Here is a 22,861-nt window from a genome sequence, read left to right on the forward strand (position 1 = left end):
ACATCTTTTTGGTAAAAAGTCTCACGTGGTCCAGTAGCTGTGTGTTGTTCTCTAATTCTTGCCACGTGATCTCATTTAGCTAATTTACCACTCTAGGCTGCAGGCTGAATTATAGCTGTTTGTTTCCTTTCCCCGGTTGCAAGCCAAAGAAAAGCAGGCATCATTAATTCAGTGCTTTTCTCCCAACAGCATGCTAACAAGCCTTTAGCTGGAGCTCTGGCCACGGAGCTTGGCTGAGAAGGTGAGAAGGTCTCTGGTCCATATGGTCTATATGCTTGTAGGTTTTCATTTCAAACGCTAAGGTTGACAGATCTGCTAGGAGTCAATGGGGTATTAGTTAATATCTAATTACTCCTAACACAAGTCACAGTCCGTTTAACTGAGGCAGATGCCAGTCTTTGCCTCCACAAGACACATTTAGGACAATTTACTCTTTCTCTGCCATTTAGCCTTGTCTCTTATCTTTGTAGTAGGTTCACAACTTGGTGGAATGTAGCCTCGTCTTTCCAGGCTCCAGTTTAGTCTCCATCATCTCTTGCTTTATTGTTATTTAATATGCTAATAGATGCTAGGTTACCCGTATGTAAAACAAACAAGATGATCCCAGCTGTGGCTTTGCTTCTCTGAAAGCAGCACCCATGGTAATTGGAATAACAATAAAACCTGGGCTAGTTTTTTTTGAGGGGGGGGTTCTCCTTGCTTGGCGAAGTGCCAGACAAGAGTATTTTCACGTGTGTGTGGGGGGGGGTGGGGGGGTGAGGTGTAATCTTGCTGGACTGGTGCCAAATTAAAATTACTACAGTACCCTAGTTTTCTGCTTGAAATCTGAGCCCCAACAGCTTGCCTTACTCAATGGATGTGAGCTTTACCTGACTATATGACAGAGGGTTAGAAGATTCCAAAAGACGTCTGTAGTCCCCTTTGCTCAGGGATGGAGCAGTACCCACGATGCAAGTCCATGAGTACAGACATCCAACAGGATTGCTCAAAGACCTGTTGTGACCACTGCAGGGAGGGGGGCTGATCTGAAAACACTTGGTGTACGCCTGTGTACCACCTCAGGGCAGGGATGATGGAGGCGAGAGGACAGTCTCAGGGGTCTGCTCCAGCGCTCTGCTTCATGCCCTCCAAGGCAGGGAGGGGCTCTCTCTGGACCTGGAGCAATGCTGCCTGTGCCCTTCCATACCTCGGCACTTACAGGCCAGCTGCAGGTACCACACGGGCACAGGGAAAGGCAGAGTGCAGCTGGACTCTAGAACTCCTCCCAACGAGGTGGCATATGTAGAAACCAGCACTTTAGTAAGGTGACTTTTATTTTTTAAAGAAAATGACCAAAAAAGGAACAAAGAATTAGAAGAATTTTAATAAAATCAACAAGTTTACATTTGTACATCGTGTGGATTTGAGACCCATTAGGAGGCAAAGGAAGCTGTGAGGACAGACGTTCCTATGGAAGAGCAAGCAGAAAGCAAGGACTGCCCAGTTGTGTAACAGGTGGTGTGTGACAGGGGACCCAGTGCCTGCTTCCTGTGCTCCAGGAGCGTCCCGCATGGCTCAGGAAGCCCCTCTCCGCTCTGTTCTCACACCCGGTGCCCAAAGCCTAGGTGGCACCTGGCAGGCAACAGCAGATAAACGGTTCCCCAGACTAAACGGCCCCACCCAGCAGACATGAAGGTGAACCGATCTTAGCCCATGCTGCTCCAACCAGGATGGATGTGGAGCCTAAAGGGAGGAACAAGGCCGGAATCCAGCTGTCACTGCACCACTCAGTGGACAGTCACGGGCTGTGATAGGACCACAGGTTCATCTTTTAAAAGGGGGTTGAGAAGCGGCCCTTGGGAGAGTGAGGACGGTGAGGGAATGGGACTTGTAACAGATGAGGTGGATTCTCCGCCTTGTAGAACTGTTTGTGGTAAAGGATTGGGTGGGGGTTGGACTGTTCGACTTTGTCAATCAACACTCAGAGAAGAGGTTAGTGTCCCCAGGTTAGGAGTGAGCAGACACAGCCCCTTCCGAGATCTTACCCAGTTTGGGAAGGGAGAACAGTGCTTTCAGGTTAGACACTGCTCATGGGGTAACTCGTGCTTTGAGAATTGCAACGCCAATTCACTGGGTACAATGACAAGCAGTGAGAAGAGTGTCCTCAGTCATCCTTGGGACACTGGAGCTGCAAGGAGACTTCATTTATTCTCAGACACTCGACACACGCAAGGAAAGGGGTGTCAGTCCCCTGAACAGTGACAGACGCTTTTACTTCCTGGCTTACTCAGAACCCCCAAAGGAAAAGAAATACACTGATCATTGTAAGTACAGGAGCATTCTGTAAAGAGTGGACAGTGAGGGGAGCTCGGGCAGGCGGAGGGAGGGTGTGTTCTGGGCCATCCCATCAGCCCAGGAGATGCTGTTTTTCAGGTATCATAGTGGAGGGTGTGCTGTCTACCCTGAGGTCCTCATAAAGCCAGCCTCCTGGGGTGACTGGGCGACTTGGAAGAGGGCAGTGACATGGCAAGAGCTGCAGCCTGTCTGCTGCACGACGCAGACACCCAAGTCCAGCTGGTCACGGAGGAGACCCTTCCTCTGCGGGTTCTGGAAAGCTCAGGTGAGCATAGAAAGTGCTGGCAAATCACGGGGCCTGGCCAGACTGCCTCCTGAGGTCCTGCACAAACACCTGCGGGGAGAACGGGGCCAGCCGCTCTGCTGGCTGCTAGCTACAGGGCAGAGGCCAATGCCAGCCCCTCCCAGAAGGCTCACCGGCCACTCATCACATTTCCCTTTGAGTTTCCCAAGTATTCAGTAGGAGGTACATTTTAACAAGGAAAGAGATATCTGTAATGAAAACGGCTGAGGAAATTCCAAGTGAGAGAAAACGACAAAGATGATATGAATTCAAATAAAAATATTTAGTTGCGGATGTCCATCAAGGTGTTTCCAATCAAGTGGATGGAAACGAACCTGTTTCTGGGCCATCACACAACCTGGGCCCCCTTAGTTGCAATCTTCAGGACGGGCAAAGCAGCTTCCCACTCCGACCTCTTTTTCTTTTTTCTCTTATATCGTGTGTGTGTATGCGGGACAGCCGGTGGGAGTTGGTTCTCTCCTTCCACACGTAAGATCTGGGGACTAAATTCAGGCTGTCAGGCTTGGTGGCCAGTGCCTTTGCCCACTGAATCCCTTCACCATCCCGCCTGCTTCAAGCTTATGTTTCTGAATCGATCTCCATGTGCTAGGCAGTCAGAGCGTCAGCCTTTACATCGAGTGAGTGCTTCCATGACAGGGCAGTGGCTTCCCGAGGTTGACAGCGGGATGGGAAGAACAGACACTGTGTCCACGTTAGCAGCAGATGTGGACCCATGTCAAGAGCGCGCCTCCCCAGAAGACAAGGCGCCCACCTCAGGACGCTGCACCCTGGACGCTGGCCTGAGCCAGGTGAGCTGAGCTCCTTCCCTGGCCCCACCTGTGTCGGGATCGTCCAGACTCCACTGCCTGCTTTCCAAAGTTGGCTTGTGCTTTGAAGGACTATAACCTCTGGGACGGGGAGCCTCTGGCCTGTCACTAGTCTTGAGGTGTCAGGCCTTTTCCTTTTATATTCACACAAGGAACAATCAGTGCCGCGGTGCCCTCATTTCCCAGGGTTGGCAGTTCCCTGGCACCCAGATGCCTTCCCTTTGTCCTGGCTGGCACAAAGCGGGTTTGGAAAAGAACCCAGAGTCCCCTTTGAAGCCTGGAGCCATGCTCTTTCAAGTCCGAGTGCCAGGGCTGGGTGAGCTGGGGGTCGTGTGTCTGCTGGCAGCACAGTGGGTGTGCGCGAGCCCTCCATTTGGGTATCTGACAAACACAGGCTCACCAAAAGGGTTCTGGCAGAGTTGGCAGAGCTTTTTGTCTGAGAGCCAGACTGCACTTCCCTTCAGCTTCACCTGAAAACAGAAAGCAATCGTGAGGAAGCTGCTGAGTCAGGGCAGATGGATGATGCAGTCTACAGGGGACTACGACTGCCCACAGGATTGCGCCCCATCAACTTCTTGACATGGGACTTGAGAAATGGAAATGAGCAGAGCTATTCTTAATGAACAAGCACAGAAAGCTGCAGAGATGCCTTCCTTTTATCCTTCGAGACTTATTTATTCATTTTCCATGGATGTGTGTGTACCTGCATGGGTTTCCATGCATCACATGCCTGCTGAAGCCAGAAAAGGTCATCAGAGTCCCGGGACTGAAGCTGTGAGCAATTATGTGGGTGCTGGAAACTGAGCCCAGGTCCCCTGCAAGAGCAGTAAACACTCTTAATATCTGAGCCATCCATCTCTCCAGCCCCAGCAGTTAATTTTCTTAAAGAAAACACTGTGTATCTGGAAATTTCTACACAAACTCTTCCCTTCAGCATTCTCAAAGCACTGACTGTCTGCCACAAAGTCACGACTATCAGAGCTGAAGGGACCAAGGAGGATGCTCACTTGCAAATAAAAAGCAGAGCCCTAATCAGGGATTTGGTCACAGCTCCTCAGTTGATTAGTGGCACATTCCCACATCACAATTTCATTTTCTGGAAGTCAGTAAGAAACAGTACCTGTCACTATTGACTCTAGTCCAATAATTTAGACTTGAGTTGCACATGCTAAGATTTTTCTATACAATCTCTGTCAGTCTGGGCAAGTTGGACCACCGACAGGGGCAAGCGCAACTCCGGGGATTCTCTTGCATGAACTAGTGCCCTTACCATGCAGTCTTGCAGCCTACCAGGACAGGCACCAAGGAACATTAATAAAAGTCCCTGCCCTCAAAATCTAAATGGAAAAGAGGACGTTGTCAGTGCACACACAAGGGATGTGGGTAGGCAAAAGACTTAAAGCTTAATTAAGGCTTTGAGGTAGAGAAAAACAGGTCGGCCAAACGCTGACTGGGTGTTCACGAAGAAAAGGTAAAATACTGTAGGTTATAGGATCAGCATGTGCCAAGGACAGGAGGTAAGACAGCATGCCACATGGCCAGGCAACTAAGGCCAGGACATGTGCTGGGAAGCCAGAAGGAGTTAGACAGAGGTGAGACTAAATACCCCAGACCACAGGGTCTTAAGGAGGACCCATGTGTGGGACAAGAAATGACTCTGCTCTTCTACCAGCCACATGGGGTTTCCAGAAAAGGACTTGATCTTAGAGAAGAGAATGTGGGTTTCTGAACTGGTCTAGGAGGTACATCCGGGCTCTTCCATGTAACTGTCGCAAGGCTCAGTTTTCTCCTCCGTGCAATAGAGAGGACAGCAGAAGACACCACCACGTGTAATGCTATAAAGTGCTCCAAAGGCGTAAAGAATGTGTCTGGGGAGCATCATTGTTCGGACACTACTCACCTTCCTTACACATTCTCCCTGGTTTGGTTTTGTTTGTTTTCAGACAGGGTCTTGCACTGAAGCCCAAACGGGTCTGAAACTTTCTTTGCACCACAGGTTAACCTTGAGGTCCTGACCGTTTTCCTGCCCCAGCCTCCCAAGCGCTGGACTTACAGTGAGGGAGCACATGCAGCTTCCACACACTCTCACGATTACTCGGGTCCAAATGCAAGATGCCTCACTGATGCTGCCTGCCAGAGCAGCCTCTGCCTCTGCCCACACAGATCTCCGTATCTTGGTGGGAGCAATCAATACGTGTAGAGGAAATAAGAACTAACGAAGACCATGTTCTCATAGGTTAAAGACTCACCTCTCATGCAACAAGGGCTCACAGAGAAGCAAGCCGGCACAAGGACTAGGCACTCACCTTATCATACATGTAAATCAGGTTTTCTGATCTGGCCAGGCCAAGAGCCACCTGTGTGGTCCTCCTGGCATGGATGCTGTCCCTCATAGCTCCTGTGAGGAACGGGCAGAGAAGCTGCACCGACCACGTGTCAGGCAGCAGCTGTAGGACCTGGGTGGCATCAAACTCCCTGGCGTGATGGTTCAGCAAGTCCACAGCGGCCACAGTCAGCGCATGGGCAGAGGGGCCTGCATGGAGGTACATGGCGAGCAGTGTGTGGAAAAGGCGCTGACGGCAGGCTGCGTCCTGACCCTCGGAGCCCCAGAGGCAATAGTCCTCAGCTGCAGAGAAGTCCCCCATCTCGTGCACCAGGATATGCAGGGCTTTCTCGTGCTCGCCCAGCTTCCCGTGGAGGATGGCGCTCTCCATGGGCAGGCCAGCACCCTGGATCTTCTCTGTCAGACAAAAATTGGCACTCAGTAACAGACAGGGCTGGCTGGCTGAGCTCACCTGCTTCTACCTAGACATTGCTAAATACTGCCACCTAGATGGTTGATGGAGGTAGCTCCTTGGATTTTCCCCTGGTGACTCAGAATCTTAGAAAAACCGAAGAGACTCCGCTGCTAACATTCAGGAAATGAACCAGCGGGTGTGTCTGCTCTCAAAAGGCCCCTAAGCATCACTGGAGCCCGGGCTCCTGGTCTGCAATTACCACAGCATCACTGTCTTTCCAGTAGGAATCTCATGACTAACACACGGGGAACAACTGCTCCTTCCTGCGTCTTCAGGGGGACTGGAGTCAAGGCTCTCCCAGAAAGAGCCCAAATCCCCTTTACTATTTTCAAGTAAGTAATACTATTATTCTTGAGATCACCCCTGGAGGATTTAAGTGCAGCTGACTATAAGGTTATGGTATTTAGCGGGGGAAATACTTCCAAATCACAGCTGGTTAAATCTGCAGATGCAGAACCCATGGATAAAATCCAAATATCCACTTTACTCAAAAAAATCCATGTTCAACCTCTTTCTTTCAAATGAAAGGAACATGGGTTCATGGTATTTTTTTTAAAAAAAAAATCCTAATTGTATTATCTATATCCAAAGAGTTTGCAGAACAGAAAGAAAACGTTTTCTTTGCTTCCCCTGCAGTTAAGCTTCCAAAAATTGACACAGCCCAGGGGCAGTGCCAGTCTTGATCAAGGCTCTCTCTTAGTGGGCTGATGGGCTGAGTCTCACTACCAAGATCACTTTGCTCCCCTGTGGGCTGTGAAATAGGGGACGACAGAGGATCTTTCCCTGCTGCAATGGGATATTCCCAGGACAACTGAGGGCCAAGGCTAATAGCAAATGATAGGCGCTGGTATCTGTAGCTTGGTCACTATGGGCTGCTCCTCTCCTCAGGCCTGATGCCTGAGGCAGGTATTACCAGCCTGGGGGTAAAGGGCTGGCTATATAGCCTGTGTCAAGTGCAGCAGCTGCAGCAGACACCACAGCACACATGCACCACCATTCTCCTCAGAGTGGAGAGTCAGGAAATAATTACTAAGAAGCTGCCATATTTGACAAAGGTACAAAGGTAAGATGTGAGTTATACAGATTCTATGCTCAGACTATGACATTTCCCTTCGGGGCTTGAGTACCGCAGATCTGGGGATTCCTTGGGGTCCAATACCCCAGGGACTCTGTGTGGTGGAAGTACTGGAGTCATTAGAAGGACCCGAATCATGGTGCTTTAAGGCTCAATCCAAAACTCATCAGGACGGCTCTGAGGAAAAGGGGCTCAAGCAAGCACCCTATGGGCACCAAATGTTGTACTCTGGGACAATGGCTGCCTGCCCCAGCCCCAGAGTCTCTCACTGGGACACGATCTTATCCTCACCTTTCAACAAGTGGACGCGGTAGGAGTCAGACTTCTGGAGCAGCCTTCGGAGTTTGGTCTGCGCCTCAGTGGCGTCTACGTCCTTGCTGCCAGTGGCCACCCTCTGCCGCAGCACTTCCTCCAGGTAGAGGATGGCCAGGTGGGTGTGATACTCTTCTTTCTGCAGAAGTCAGGGATGAGCCAGACACAGCGTTTACATGAGGGAGGCCGTGGTAGGTTCTCAAACACAGTGGTCAGGACACCGTCAGGGCACTGAAAGACTCCCAGAAGCTCCAACACAGAGGGAGGGTTTATAGTCACGTTGCTATAGTTGGAAGCTGAATGTGCCCCCAAAGTCCACTGTTAGAGGCCTGGCCTCCATGGGATGCTACTGGGTGCAGGGGGTAAAATGTGGAAAGATTGGAGCCAAGGGGAAGGAGTAGGACCACTGCAGGGACAGTGGGACCTCAACAAATGCCCTGCCTTGCCCTCTTCTGCCAAGATTCTTCATCAAAAAGAATGGGGCAACCCATTACAGACTGAAAGCTCTAGAGCCGTGGGGCCAAGAGAAACATCTGCTCTTCAGAAGTTAATTGCCTGGGGCTTAATCATAATGCTGAAAATATGATTAACACTTGGAGGGGGAGCACATTTTCATTCTGGGAGGCAAAAGCTTAAGTATCCTATAGATAACGCAGCTTCCCCCATTTCCTGGAGGACACCAACAAAGAAAAGAGAGGCGAGGTGGCGATGGGACAGAGATGGACACATCCTGCTCTAAGCCTCTAGGTCTCCTTCACAAAGGATCACATCCCTCAGATAATCAACAAGCACAGACTGAGTGACCAGGGGACGTGGCCTGCCCAAAAAGTGACACTCAGGTTCCCTTTCCTAAGCTGTGAGTGGCACTGCAGCCAGAGACCTTAAGTCCAGGCTCTGAGCACTCACCTGCAGTCTCCTGTCGATAACAAGATGCTCCAGATATTTAACCAGGGCTTTAGGGTATTTCTTAAGGCAACTGATAATGTCATCTGGATTAAAACCAGTCTGCTGCTTCTCGTCCAAAGGTCTCTTGGTGAAAACTTGAACTCCAATCTGCAGAAAGATCAGCAATTCAGTTTTCTTCATCTTTCTTTTAGTCACTTAGCATTTGGGGACTGGCCAAAATCGTGCAGAATATGCTAATGTATTAAGCAGGTGCAGCTTTTCATATGCCACACTTATCTCAAAACTATGGAAGAAAACAGTCTAGCAAGAAGTCCCTAGAAAGGGCAAACAAAGGACACAATGCAGACAGAAAAGAGGCTGGCATTTTGAAATAATCCCCCACGTTGCTGGGATTTCTTCTAGAATGCTTGGAAACTAGGGAATACAGCAGTCACTGGTAATAGGCTTTGATAGCCATGCAACAGACAATCGTTTATGAAGATTATCCTAAATAGAGACTGTCCCTTGCAAAGTTTAAGGGAGGAAATCCAGAAAGTATGAAAATACAGTGTGCTCTTGACATCTGAATACATTGTCTGGCTGGCAGATTGTTTACTGCGCTCGGTTGGTCCACCATCTGAGCCTGTGGTCCCTGAACGACTGTCAGAATGCCTTCCTATGTCTGCCATGAGGAGCTCCCTGGGCCAATCCTGCCATCTAAGGAAATACTGAGAAGGCCATTACACATTGTTGGGATTCCCTGTGCACTTACATGTGCAAGTACGATTGCATGCCTGCAGGTTTACATGCACACCCCACACCCTGTGAACCACAAGCACGAGAGACGTGCAGCTGCAGGTCTTCTGGACTTGGGTCTCAGCACCATTTGCCTACGCGACCTTGAAAGTCTGCTATTTGTTTGTTTGTTTCCGAGAGAGGCTTTCTCTGTGTAGCCCAGGCTGTCTGTCCTGGAACTCACTCTGTAAACCAGGTTGGCCTTGCACTCCCAGAGATCCAGATGCCTCTGCCTCCTGAGTGCTGGGATTAAAGGTGTGCACCACCACCACCCAGAAAAAAGGTCTGTTAACCCTATCTGTGAACCATCCTTCAAGAGATGACAGAGGTCAAGTGGTGGGTTACCATGTGGCACAGAATCTCGGTGAGTTTGGCTGATTGCCTGGCCAGTGAAAAAGACCTAACCCTTTCGGTGACACTGCATCCACACCATCGGAACATGTGCTGGTGTGTTCTGTAGGCATGTGTAGAGGGAAAGGAGGAATGGAATAAAAACTGTACAAGGTGGGGCTGGTGAGCTGGCCCAGCAGGGAGCTTACTTGCTGCCAGGCTTGAATGTCTGAGTTCAATCCCTGGGACATGCATGGTGGAAGGTGAGAACCTCAGCTGTCCTCTGACCATCACACACACAGTATGTACATATATGTCCATAAATACACATAAATTAAATAGATGTAATTTTAAAATGTTTCAGTATGCAAGGAATAAGGCTCTGACCTGGTTCAGGAAGTAGGATGGACAGCAGAGGAGTCTGCTTAGTTCTGCCTTAGTTCTGACCTTGTCTCTCCAAGGACGGGAGGTGGGCAAGGAAATGGGTCTGTTAAGCTTGCTGCCTTTGTGGAGGTAAGCTGTGGGGTCTCATTAAGGTCTGTGTCCTTCTGTTCTGAGCACTGCTGCCTACCTATCGAGCAGTGGTTTTCAACCACTTTGGGATCACATATCAGATATTTACAGTATGATTAATAACAGCAATGAAATTATAGTCATGAAGTAGCAGCAAAATGTTATGGTTGGGGTCGCCACAACACGAAGAGCTATAGTGAAGGGTCGCACCATGAGGAAGGCTGAGAACCCCTGCTCTACAGTCAGGGGGCAACAGTTGTTTTATCTCTATGGTCCTGCTCCAGGCTCCAAGATGAGCCAGGTCTTCAAGCCACTTCACACCTCCATGTCACAGCCTCTAAGAAGGGTGGTGGAAACAGAAGAGGAAGATGTTCTTCCTGATGTGGCCCAGACTGGGGACTACTTCTTGGAAAAGACCGGGCTGTGCAGGGTAACAACCTACACCCATCCCAGACAACAAAACGCAGACTTCTGTTCCACAGCAGGGGAAGAGGAAACTGTAGAATGTTTTCAGAACACAGGGAGCATGCGCAGGCTAGGCTCTTTGTATTTCTACCAGGGGCCTCTGCAGAAAGAGGGTTCTGTGGACCGCAGCAGCAGCAGCAGCAGCAGCAAACTGTGGCAGTTGCTCATGCTCAAAGGGGGGGATTTAAAATGGCACACACAGAGAATGGGTCTGGGTGGGGGAATATGAATGTAGCTTCCCCACCCTTGCACCTAAAACTGCCCGCAGTTTAGGGCTTTAGTGTTTTCTTTTTTTTTTTTTTTTTTTTTTTTTTAACCAGACATTCCAAAGAGAATGCATTATGAAACACAAACCTCCTCACTTTTCTGCAACAGCCAGTCAGCATGGGTCCACACCAGCTCTTGGTCTAAGCAGTAGGTAAGAAAATCAACGATGTATTCATACAGGTCTGAGCGTGTGGAATCCTGGATGTCCCCGTTCACAATCTTCACCCACAACTGAAAAGTAATAGAAACGAAAAAGTTTTAAATCTAGAATGTTAAATACCTTGTAGAACTACCTCAGAAAATCCTTGTTTTCTTACTCTCTTAAGACTTTCAGAAACATGGATGAAGCATCACTCACATGAGAGTCTAGAATCTGAACACGGGCCAGCATGTTGATGGTGCGGCCTGGATTTCAGGGCTGCAGACTGGGCGGCTGGCCGTGGCGGCTCTCCCTACCCATGTATTACTTCAAAATCGGGAAAACTCTGAGACCTAAAACAGTTCTGGTCCTGAGCATTCTGGACACAGGGCGCCCCACCTATACACACTACAGAAAGCTGTAAATTCTTAGATCAGTTCTAATTTTTTTTTTGAGAAATAAATCTAAAAACCCAAATGTGCTAACTATAATGTGAAGCGGTGCTAAAGGTGGAAAGTCCCACACCATCACACACGGTTCTGAGCGCAGATTTATAAGAACTGTTGTGTAAATTACTTTCATGCTGTTTGTGTAAGACACAGTGAAATTTAGTTTAGGATCAGGTCTCACATCCAAGACATCCCATTTTATACATGCAAATACTACAAAATCTAAAATAATCTGCAATTCAAAATAGTGGTGATCCCCCCCCCAATTAAAACGGATTAGGATGCTTAATGTGTACTAGATTTTTCAGTCCTGAGTTCCCCACTTAAATAACTGCATCAAAGGTCCACTGAAAAATACTGACTTTTTTATGGTACTTTTGCCACTTATGAATATTTACTCCATATTATTCAAGTATGCAAATCTTTCTCCATAGTGTGCTAACATCATCATAACACACGTGCAGCAATCTAAAGATGCTGCTACCATGTCTTAAAAATAAACGTTTTGTTTGTAATATCCAAATCTGTTCTTGGCCTTGAGGCATGTGTTGATGGAAACTCATTTTCTTGTTCTCTTCTCTTTGCAATTATGCTATTGTGAGTTTAGCAAAGTAGCTGCAGACTAAACTCACAAGTGCACGGCCAAAGCTAGGGGGCTGATGTTACACAAAAGTCTCCCGAGGAAACTAGCACCCAATGCAATCTGAGGCATAACGGGGCAGACGGGAGCACATCTCCCCCAGGTGTGAGAAGATCTCCGCAAAGATCAATGGGAAGCTACAAGGTGAGAGCCGAGAGACAAGGCTAACAGATCAATGCCATTCAGTTGAGGCCCACCAGCCGTGCTGGCCTTCACATTGCAGCCCCACCGCGGCGCAGGAACTTCATCACTGCGGTTCTGCAGTGGTGCTGTATGGGAAGCACTGCCCAGCACACTGGCAGTGCCTGCTGTTATTACTACTGGAAACTACAAAAGCAACTGTTACCTGCTGCCCTCGTTTTCTACAGTGATGTCATTGCCTGCTGGCGCAGCAAAAATATCACATTTTTAAAGCTCATTTCATAAAAGTCACGAAAGGCAATAGGTATTAGCAGTTAGGAAGTCAGAGACAGGGTGGGCTGGGGGAAGTTAGATATGGGTTACTAAAATATGGTTAGAGAAAAAAATCCTTAGTTATCTGTGCTCAGTGGAGTGAATAAATCTCTAAAACTGACGAGCTCCAAGTTTCCCGGGTGCAGACAGTAGTGGGGACACCAATGACCATGACTAGATCACCTTCCACTGTAAGCACGAGTCAAGTGGGACACCGAATCCAAGAAATGTGTACGTTACCATGTGACATTTTCTAAATACATATTGATGTGTATGTACACGTCTGTGTGCAGATGCCACATGTGTGCGGCGCCCACAGAGGCCAGAAGAGGGGTCGATCCCTAGGATCCAGAGCTATGACGTTGGGAGCCGCCCATTGCGGGTGCGGAAACAGACTCTGGAAGAGCAGCAGTTGCTCTTATCACCGAGCCAACTCTCCAGGGCCCCTTGTCACTGTTAAAAGGAAATCAGCCCTTTTTTCATTTCTTCAATTTTCACAAACTCAAGCTTCAGAATCTTCTTTACAGAGATGTAAAGACATCACTTCTTGGCCTGTTTGTCGGGAACAGGAATGGAGACTTGAGCCAGCCCTTTCCAAGGAGCCCACTTTTGAAAATGTGTTATGTTTGCTCTCCGTGGACAAGGTCAGAGCAGGCAGAAGTGCTTTCTACTGACTTAAAAAGTAATGCAAAATTAAAGGTTATTGGCCTTTTAACAACACTAAAATGCTTTTCAAAAATGTGTGTGGTGTGTATGGTGTGTGTGTGTGTGTTCTAAGGCTGAGACTCAGGGTGTCAAGTGAATGGCAGGTGTTCTTACCTGACGAGTCACCTTGCTAGCCCACGAAAGCCTTTCTGAACTCACCTGAACCGCAGAGGCATCCTGTTTATTGTAATGATAGAGCAGTCCTAATGCAAAATACCTGGAAAAGAGAAGGATGGGAAGGATAAGCAAGGGCATGGCACACGTTCTAGAACATGCTCCGCCCACAGTCTTCTTCCCACTCAGCAGGTGACCCCTTAGAGTGCCACATCTCAAGACACTCAAGGGTCAGCTAGAACCTTCTCTTTAAAATCTCTGGGAACGCAACCTGACTTTTTATAGATACAACATCCCGAGTCACTACCACCAGGTGTCAGTGTGCACTCTGGATTTGAAACCCAACAGTCTGAGTAGCACTAATTTGAAACCTGAAATTCGAAACATGCCAAAACATGAAACTTTAAGGGCAAACTAGAGATCTAAAAGCTTAGGGTATTTGTGTGTGTGTGTGTGTGTGTGTGTGTGTGTGTGTGTGTGTGTGTGGTGCGCACGTGTGCTTGCATGTGTAATCTCAAGTGTAGTTTGCATGTGTTTGGGGGGCACATTCCTATGGAGGCGAACCCTTGCCTCAGTCATTTCCTCCATCACCCTCCACTCTGTTTAGTGAAGTCGGGTTCTCTCACTGAACCCAGGGCCCATTGGTTTGTGTGGTCTAGGAGCCAGCAGGTCCCAGGTGGGCTGCCACATGTGCCGAGCTTTTGTGTGGCTGCTGGAGTCTAGGTTCCGGTCCTCATGCTTATAGAGCAAATGCTTTATCCACTGAGCCCTCTCTCTAGCCTGTTCAGGTCCTGACACAAAATAAGATCTTAGAGTTTCAGAATAGGAAACTGCTTAAGAATACAAAAAAAAAAAAATTCTTCTGTCCAGGTATTTTGGTTAAAAGATATGCAACCTACACCACCAGTCCATAATGTGTTCACTGCAAGCTATGGAAAGAGCTGCCGAGGATGCCCATACCACTTTCAGGCATCAGATGGCATCTGGTACGGTGGTCCCACGTCTTCATTAGTCCTTTTTCATTTTAAATTCTAAACAAAAATCATAGGAGATCTAGAGAGATGGCTAGGCTCTTCAGCAGAGGACCCAAGTTCAGTTCCCAACAGCTAAGTTGGGTAGCACACAGCATCTGTTAACTCCAGTTCCAGAGCATTAACACCCTCTTTTGGCTTCTGTTGACACCTGCATGCACATGCACAAATCTATACAATAGATATTAAAAAGTAAAATAATCTTTTTAAAAATCACATATAAAAACTCTAAGAAGCCACCAGTCCTAAGCAAGCTGGTCACTGGGCATTCACTGCTCATGGATTTAGGGCTGCCTACTAACCGTTAGGCATAATGAAAGCAGTTCAAACCATGATCAGTAAGATCAAGAAAGCTAAAGCTTTAGAGCCTATCTAACCAATTTGATTCATGAGTGACTCAATTGCACTATTATTACCAAGCATGCAGCATCTTCAAGGTGAGTCCGAGTCTGACAACAGGATGTTTTCAAGTGCTGCATTTACTAACAAAGCTCACAGTAATTCACATTATACTCGCCAACACGAACAAGATTAGGAGTGAATTCCTCCAAGGTCCCTTAGATCAGGAGAACGTTATCATCTGAGGACCATTTGATGCCTATTGTCACAATGACTTCATAGTGGTTACTGTCTGGACCCTTGAGAACCCAAACACAACATTGGCTGAGTCAGTTTCGGAGTATCCCCTTGAGGGGGCCTCATGGAGTACAAGAGAACTGGACAGGAAGCCTTAGCACATGGAGCTAAGAGCACTCACTTTTTGTGCTTTTCCAGCCAGGCAGCGCTGTCTGTCAGCAGGCAGAAGTTCTCAGTGACCAAGAGGTCCAGCAGGCTGTCATGGTCAGCCTCTGCATACAGCTTGAGTAGGGCCGTGTCGATGTCTTCCTTGTAGCCGTTTGCTACCTCTGTGCTGCGAACTTCATTCAGGTAGCTCATGAGGAAGCGCTTGCACTTGGCCATCTTCTCCTGGTCACCCTGCGTCAGCTGGTTCAGGTCTGCATACTCATGAAGAGGAGGGTGAGACCGGGTGAAGGAAGAGGAGGTGGGCAACAGGAAGGGGTAGAGAGAGATCAGCTCCCGGACATCCAGCTGGCTGCTTCTGCAATTACAGTGTCAAACTAAATGAAGCAAAAAGAGAGAGAGAGTACACATAGGCACACAAACAACACTGGAGGGCAGTGCCTGCAGGCACATGTTAATGGGGGCAAGTGTGACTGAGTGACCGCGCTAATCTGTAGTGCCAATGAAACCATATCAAACATGGTTCCAAAAAGAGCAGAGGGGACAAGAGTGAGGAACATAAACAGATGACTGGGGAGTGCAACATCAAGATACCTGAGCTGTAAGGAAAACCCAATGAGCCCTGGTTGCTCAGTGGTTCTTAAATAAGGGATTTTATCCTAACCTGGTTTGTGCTACTGCTAATATCTAGCAGTTGGATCCAGGGATGAGCACCCTACAATGTACCAGACAGCCCTGCCCCAACACACCCACAATGAAAAACCACCGGGCCTAAGAACCAAGACTGTCATGCTTAAGACACTGAGGCCTACAGGAGGGTTCCTGAATCAGATCCAGGGTGAACCTGGTGAAGGAAGATTCTCCTCCTGGTAAACATAAGTCCATGCAGTACTTCCTGGCCTGGGTAGTATCCACACTAGATGGAAGTGACCCCTTTCCAACACTGTATGGCTCTTCAGAAGCACAGGCAGTCTCATGCCCTTGTGTTCTTTATTCTGATACATAGTTCAAGCTTGCTAAAGGATATGAAGATAGGCTAAGCATCTCCAGAAGAAGACATATAATGTGGGCCCCCTACATGAACACCATGTGGGTTTTCTCATAGGTGCCAACCATGAGGAGCTAGCACTATGGCCTCAGGCACAGTTCTGGAGTGGAGTCTGGGGACAAAGCCCTACCAGTACAGCGAGGAACTCATCCACATCACAAGAAGGGCAACAGCAACCACTCCTGTCTGAGAGACTTTGTACCCAAACATCAGCTCTCAGTGACAGTTTGACAAGGTGAGCAGTCAGCAGCCTGATGCTGTACTGTAGAGCAACGAGGGCAGAGGCAAGACATAAGAACCTCGTTCTAATGGCAGGCAGGCCTGGCTTCTGTTCTCCCACCAAAGCAGGTGACTTTTCTAGGCATGGCCATCACCTGGTATCTTAGACTGACCACAAGAAGATGTGTTGGGATGTACCTACGTCGTGAAAGTCCAGGGCATTGACACAGCCGGGACCAAACAAGGTGGAGCTGAGGTACCAATGAGTAAGGAGTCAAGTTAAACTGAAGACCACAGTCTTTACAGGAAAAGATGATGGCAGCAACTGGACTGGCATGGATAAAAGTGTTACTGGGAGTCACACCTCAGGAAACGACTTCTTCCCTCAGAACCCTGTTCTCTACGCCCCACTCTGTGACAGAGGAAGCCATCACACCTGTTGCGTACGTCGGTACATGTTTGGGGCATAAGCAATCATCCTTGAGGAAGGGCAGAGGAGCCTACCAGAGAGGTGGCTGCTAAGTTCCCTGGGATGTACAGGGTCTATAAAGAGCTTCCTATATAGGTTGTTTGCTAGAACTCTCTAGACCAAAGAATGTTCTAGTGAAGCACTGTGCTTTAGGATACTTAAAAGCTTCAATCATAGTAGGTCCAACTTCATTCCCCTGGAGGATGCTGAACAAGTCTGTGAGAAACCATGGTCTCAGGAACACACTGGTGAGGGCAAAAGACAGACACAGGGGCAGGTGTGGTGATGAAGGTGTGCTCCCTGCAGATGTGGGTGAAGAAGATGAAGAGCAAGAGAGACTGTGAGAAAGCAGATGAGCAGAAGTGGGGCAAAGACAAAAGGGAGAAAAGGAACACCTGCAAGGGCCCATGGGAGAGCCCCACAGCTGCAGGATCAGTCGGAGTGCCAGACGGTTGTCCTCCTGAAGACAAACTCACTTCCTGAGTGGCCTAACCAGGAAAATACCCTAAAGTCTACATGATGATTAAAAGTTTTCATAAACTGGACAGTGGCAGCATACACCTTTAATCCCAGCACTCAGGAGGCAGAGGCAGGCAGATCTCTATGAGTTCAAGGCCAACCTTGTCTACAGAGTGAGTTCCAGGACAGCCAGGGCTATTACACAGAGAAACCCTGTCTTAAGAAACAACAACAACAGAAATATTTTTTATAGTTTTTCCCAGAAGTCATTGCTTTCTCTAAACTCAGCTCTAGGGAAATCTCTGGAAAGGAGGCAAAAGTAAATGCTCCTCAGGGTCCACATGTTAGCAATCCCACTCTGGAACCCTGCTGTCCTAGCTCAGGTGCCCCGCTTACCTTCATGGACTCTCCTCAGCCTGCAAACTCATGCACTGGAGCAGTGGGCACACTAAGGCAGGTGGGAGAGCCCAGGAACCACCTTGCACAAACAGCCCTTACCATTCCCACCCACACCTCCATCTGGCCAGGCCACAACTCCCTCCCTGACATCACACAGATGGAGGTACCCAGCAGAGGGGACACTGAGTAACAGTGTTGCCACCAACACTTCAAATTACCTGAAGAGCTCTTTGGCTTCCAGGAACTGGAGCTGTGCAAACTGTATAAAGCCTGCCTGCTGCAGAACCCTCCTGTACATCACCTGTAAGGAAACACGGGTTAATTCACAACCGTCACCACAGGGGTAGGCTGCGCTTGTCATCCACAACCCAATTTACCTTCTTCTATAGAGACAAGTTATTAGTTACAGAAAAAAATAAAATGTACTTGAATATATGTACTTATCCCTCAGTAGTGAAAAGGCACTGTCCCAGCGCCCCAAAGATACCAACATATGCTCAAGGAAAAATAGCAATGTACATAAAATAAAAATAAATAATTAAAATAAATAAAAGTCAGGCAGTGGTGGTACATGCCAGGGAGAGGCAGGCAGATCTCTGAGTTTGAGGCCAGCCTGGTCTACATAGTGAGTTCTAGGGCTACACAGAAAAAAAAACTTCCTTAAAAAGCAAATAACCAACAAATCACCTGTGCATACCTGAAGAGAATCAGTCCCTTCATCCCTTCTCTCACCCATTTCTGAGCTCTGCTAAAGTTTGTCTGAAATGGTTCCAAGTATGCCAACAATATCATCCTAGCACTGTCTCCCAGCTGAAGATGGATTTCATCGTTCCCTTTGCTACTAATTCTTCTTCTAACCTAGAATGCCAAGAGATCTTTGAACATAAGGTATGCCTACTACTTACCTGAGCATCTAATTACCAGCTTATCAATTCTCTATCATTTATTCAGGGATTATTGATTTTAAGGATTCCCTGGTCCACTTTCATTGAACAAATCATTGTCACCCACTGCCCCCCATTATAGATATGAGAAATTCTATGTAGAAATAAGTTTTGACTGCAAAGTGGCTAAAGTAATAAATGACTGAGCTATGATCTAAAGTCAGACCTCATCAACACATTCTATTGTTTTTTAGACCAATCTTGTTCTTTCAAATAAAGCTTAAAAGATTTTTCAGTGGTGTGTATGTGTGTGTGTGTATTTATTCACGTGTGTGAATTATGAATTCATTTGAATTATTGGGGATCAAACTGAAGTCCTTGTGCGTACTGGTCAAAGTGTTCTTCTACTGAGCTACACCCCAGCTCACCTTGGTTTTAAAGAGCAACATTTCCTCCAGGGGCACTGAGATCAGCACACTGCTTAAACTGGCGACAGACTCAACAGCTTAAACAGCACTCTCCATCTGCCTTTGTCTTTCCTCTCTGGAAACAATCATTTCTGACCTAACAACTGGATTCAGTGGACCACCTTATAACAATAAGCAGAAAGCAGAGCCCTACTGCCCAGCATCCAGTTCTGTTTCTGGAAGTAGAAATAATATGGGCCATCCTTGTAGCAAAAAGGATTAAAAGGACCTACCAGGTGTGGGGGAATTCCTAGCCATATCCAGGCTTGCTACAGAGAAATCAGTGAAGGCGGCATCTCCGTGAGGCTACCAAACTGAAAGTCCACCAACTCCACCCCAGGAGGGAGACAGAACCACCACCAACTTCCCAGGTCTCTGCCAGTAAGGATGCTGAAGTTTAAGTGAGTACTCAAAATTACCCCCAAATTTACTTTAGCAGTGTTTGGAGGTGCAGTTAAGGTTGGATGAGGTCATGAAGGCAGGGGTACTACGATGACACTAGTGGCCTTCTTGTGACCAAATATGAGACCAGAGCTGGTGCGTTTACTTTCATTAAGTGATGCCTTGGGGTTGGAAGGTATGAGTTAGACACAGGCTTTACAGGAGTAGCCTGAGTGTAGAAGATATGTCCAGAAAAAAGGATGGGGTGCACCTCTTGAAACAGTGGCATGTGCATGAGACTGCAGACACACATACACACACACAAAGACACAGAGAGAGAGAGAGAGAGAGAGAGCGTGCTCAGTGAAAATAACACCTACATAACAAGAGAGTTGAATTCACAGCAATAAAGGGAGAAGGCAGGGATCAGATGCAAAGGCACAGAACCCCCGGTGTAAGCAGGTTGGAGAGAGAGAACTCATGTGATGCCATCAGGTATTGGCTATACATCTTTGCTCTTAGTCAAAAAGAAAAAAAAGCAAAATTCAGAAATAGAACACTGAAAACTTCCATAAGAACATGCTACATAATTTGAGCACAGTGCAAATGGTGTTTGAACAAGGACAGGACACCCCTTCAACAGCAATTGTGACACAATGCTATGGCTGCACACTGCCCCTGCAGCTCCTCTTCACTCTGCCACACCCCTGCCTGCCTGGGCTGCGTGGACACGTGAAGTAAAGTGAGTGCCAGCAGTCAGAGCTTTGTGCCTTTGCGTTTGCTGCCCCCTGCTGAATATCTCAGTGCCACTTCAGCAAGTTAGGAGCCGGGAGGAGACCCTCTGGGTGTTAACCACCTGTATGACACATGCTCTTCTCATCCACTGGCGGAAGCTGCCCTGTGCTCTCTGAGGCAACTCACATCCAAACATGTCGTTTCTGCCACAGCAATCAATAATGGGTAAAATGTGACTGGCTTTAGTTTCTAAGGACTGTTAGGGACAGGTCTGGCTGATAATAGCAATATCCACGCAGCACCATGGTTTGGGTGTGTGTTATTGCTCTAACGCAGCACTAGGGATGGAACCCAAAGCCTTATCCGTGCTAGGAAAGTGATGTCACTTTTTACTTTGAGACAAGGTTACCCTAAATTCCCAGAGTGGCCTTGAACTCACTCCGTACCTCAGACAAGCCTTAAACTTGAGGCCCCCCCTTACCTTAGGCTTCCAAGTAGCTAGCTTTACAGGTTTATGGCTCCAGGTTCAGCTCACAAGTTTTAGTACTCTCAAACATGTAGGGTGTCCTGAATGGCACATCTGATAAAGCAGGAATTTTAGGGAATAGGACTGATATTGGCTGTATTTATACCAATGACATTCAAAGCTAACATTTCTTCAGTGCCCTACGTGCTTTCTCCTGGCCAGATGCAGTGATTTGTGCCTGTGATTCCTGGACTCGGAAGGCTGAGGTTGTCTAAGGAAATGGCTGGGCTCCTGCAATGAGGGGTACTTCATCCTATGAGGGCAACGCACTGCCAACAGATGATATAAGACAGACTGCTGGGGTGGGGGGCAGCCAACCTTTTGACACTGAGACATGATAATGTGTGGTCTACAAATGCATTGGGTTGCATGTATCCTGGATGCATGGACCCCACCTCCAAACACAGTCTACACAGAGGACACACACGGAAATTAATTGAGCCCCAACAAAGACAAACTCTAAAATCAGAGACCAATGGCCTGACCTCACTCAGTCAGTTTAGAAGGATCAGGTTCAAAACCATTTTCAGGAGGAGATTGAAGAAGGGATTGATTTCAAATATAGTCTAGTGTATCAAGTGAGAAACTGACAAGCTGACCTTCCCACGATCGGCTGTGCAATCTCAGGAGAGCTGCTCCGCTGCTCTGTAAGCTGCTTCCTTACCTATGGCAGGTGAGATGTGCTGTAAGAGGTGCATGGTGGGCACAAAAGACCTGCACACGGTCTTGTGTAGACAGAGTCCAGTGCACGCAGTTAAATCTGAATGCTTTCTAACTTGCGGCTTGCAGGCATGTGTTCTTGTGAACAGTTAATTACCAACCTGAAATTTGTCTTTTGGAATGTTCCTCCGGGCTCCTTTTGCTAAAACCAAAGCCTCCTCCACTCTTCGGCTTGCTAACAGATCCTGTATTTGTTTTTCCAGAGGTAATGGAACCAAGATGTAAACTCCTTTACTTGTGGCAACAATCACTCTTCCTGAGGGAAGAGAAGAAAAAACATTAACATAATTTGAAAGGGAAAAGCATTGCCTCCCGCCATGCATTACTGCCTTCCTCATACTCGGCCCTTATCTGATCAGCTAATCACTCCCACCAGCTTTTCCATACCATTCCAAACGAAATTATGGTGTGATGCCTCCCTTTTCTTCCGCCCACACTGACAACTGTTGGAAAGGACAAACTTTAATGTCACATTGCTAAAGAAAAAAAAATGTGCTCTTTATCCCTTTTCTAGATGAAAGGGCCCATTGATTTAGATACCTGTGGGGAGACACATGATACAGAGTCCAATGGAGCTACAGACCTCCATCATGGAACACCACCAAAAACTCACTGAAGATCTTTTCTTTCCAAAGTTTGTATACATAAACTAAGATTTTAATGCAATATTTTGAACTATGAAATAATATGCCATGCTTCCTGTCCATCCATATACCACCGAGTCTTTCGTTCATTACTGATTTCCCTACCATCCTGCCAGCTCTCTTTGTCCATCACTGTAACCCTTGTACCCAAGACCCTCTACAGGAAGTCTGTGGAAGATCAGGACTGCTGTCTAGGCTAGCTTCTTCCACTGGATTTCCAAACTAAACTCTGACCCTTCTCCTAACTCAGCAGTCCCTGTTCACTTGAAGTAATTAACTTATTCCTTCTGTCTCCTGTACCTCAACTAAAGTGGTTTCCTTGTTTTCTGGCTATCTGCTTGGAGCCACTCTTCCCAGGAGCCTCTCGGCTCCCATATAAGGCAGACAACACTGGTCTGCTCTATGTCAGCAAGCCCCATGCAAGTCTGTACCACTCAATATTCAAAGTCCCACAACCTGAGCATACAGTCAGCCTCTGTATCTGCAGATTACACATTCACAACTTCTGAGTCTGTAGGTTCAACTCACCAGGGATAGAAAATATTTGGGAAAGTCTGTAGTTGAACATGGGTAGATTGTTTTTTGTCCTATTCCCCAAACAATAACTGAAGTAACAACTGTTTACATTGCATTTGCATGGCTTTAAACAGTATAAATCATCAAGAGATGATTCAAAGCCAATAGGAGTATGCATGTAAATTCTAGGCTAACGCTAAGAAAGGACCAAAACATCCGCCTATCCATGTGCGTACCA

The 22,861-nt window shown here is 47.5% G+C and overlaps 1 protein-coding gene across 1 annotated transcript in view; it reads right to left on the reverse strand.

Moving 5' to 3' along the window:
• Nucleotides 1–1,340: 1,340 nt before the first annotated feature.
• Nucleotides 1,341–22,861, reverse strand: part of Tgfbrap1 (transforming growth factor beta receptor associated protein 1) — a 29,550-nt gene continuing 8,029 nt past the window's right edge. The window contains 9 exon segments of the mRNA XM_038342314.1: nucleotides 1,341–3,914; nucleotides 5,751–6,184; nucleotides 7,609–7,768; nucleotides 8,536–8,682; nucleotides 10,972–11,115; nucleotides 13,430–13,487; nucleotides 15,173–15,514; nucleotides 17,969–18,051; nucleotides 21,565–21,719. Of these exon segments, the coding sequence (XP_038198242.1) occupies nucleotides 3,738–3,914; nucleotides 5,751–6,184; nucleotides 7,609–7,768; nucleotides 8,536–8,682; nucleotides 10,972–11,115; nucleotides 13,430–13,487; nucleotides 15,173–15,514; nucleotides 17,969–18,051; nucleotides 21,565–21,719 (1,700 nt within the window). The 3' untranslated portion in view covers nucleotides 1,341–3,737.

This window comes from Arvicola amphibius, chromosome 9 (genome assembly GCF_903992535.2).
Source record: "Arvicola amphibius chromosome 9, mArvAmp1.2, whole genome shotgun sequence".
Lineage (NCBI taxonomy): Eukaryota > Metazoa > Chordata > Mammalia > Rodentia > Cricetidae > Arvicola > Arvicola amphibius.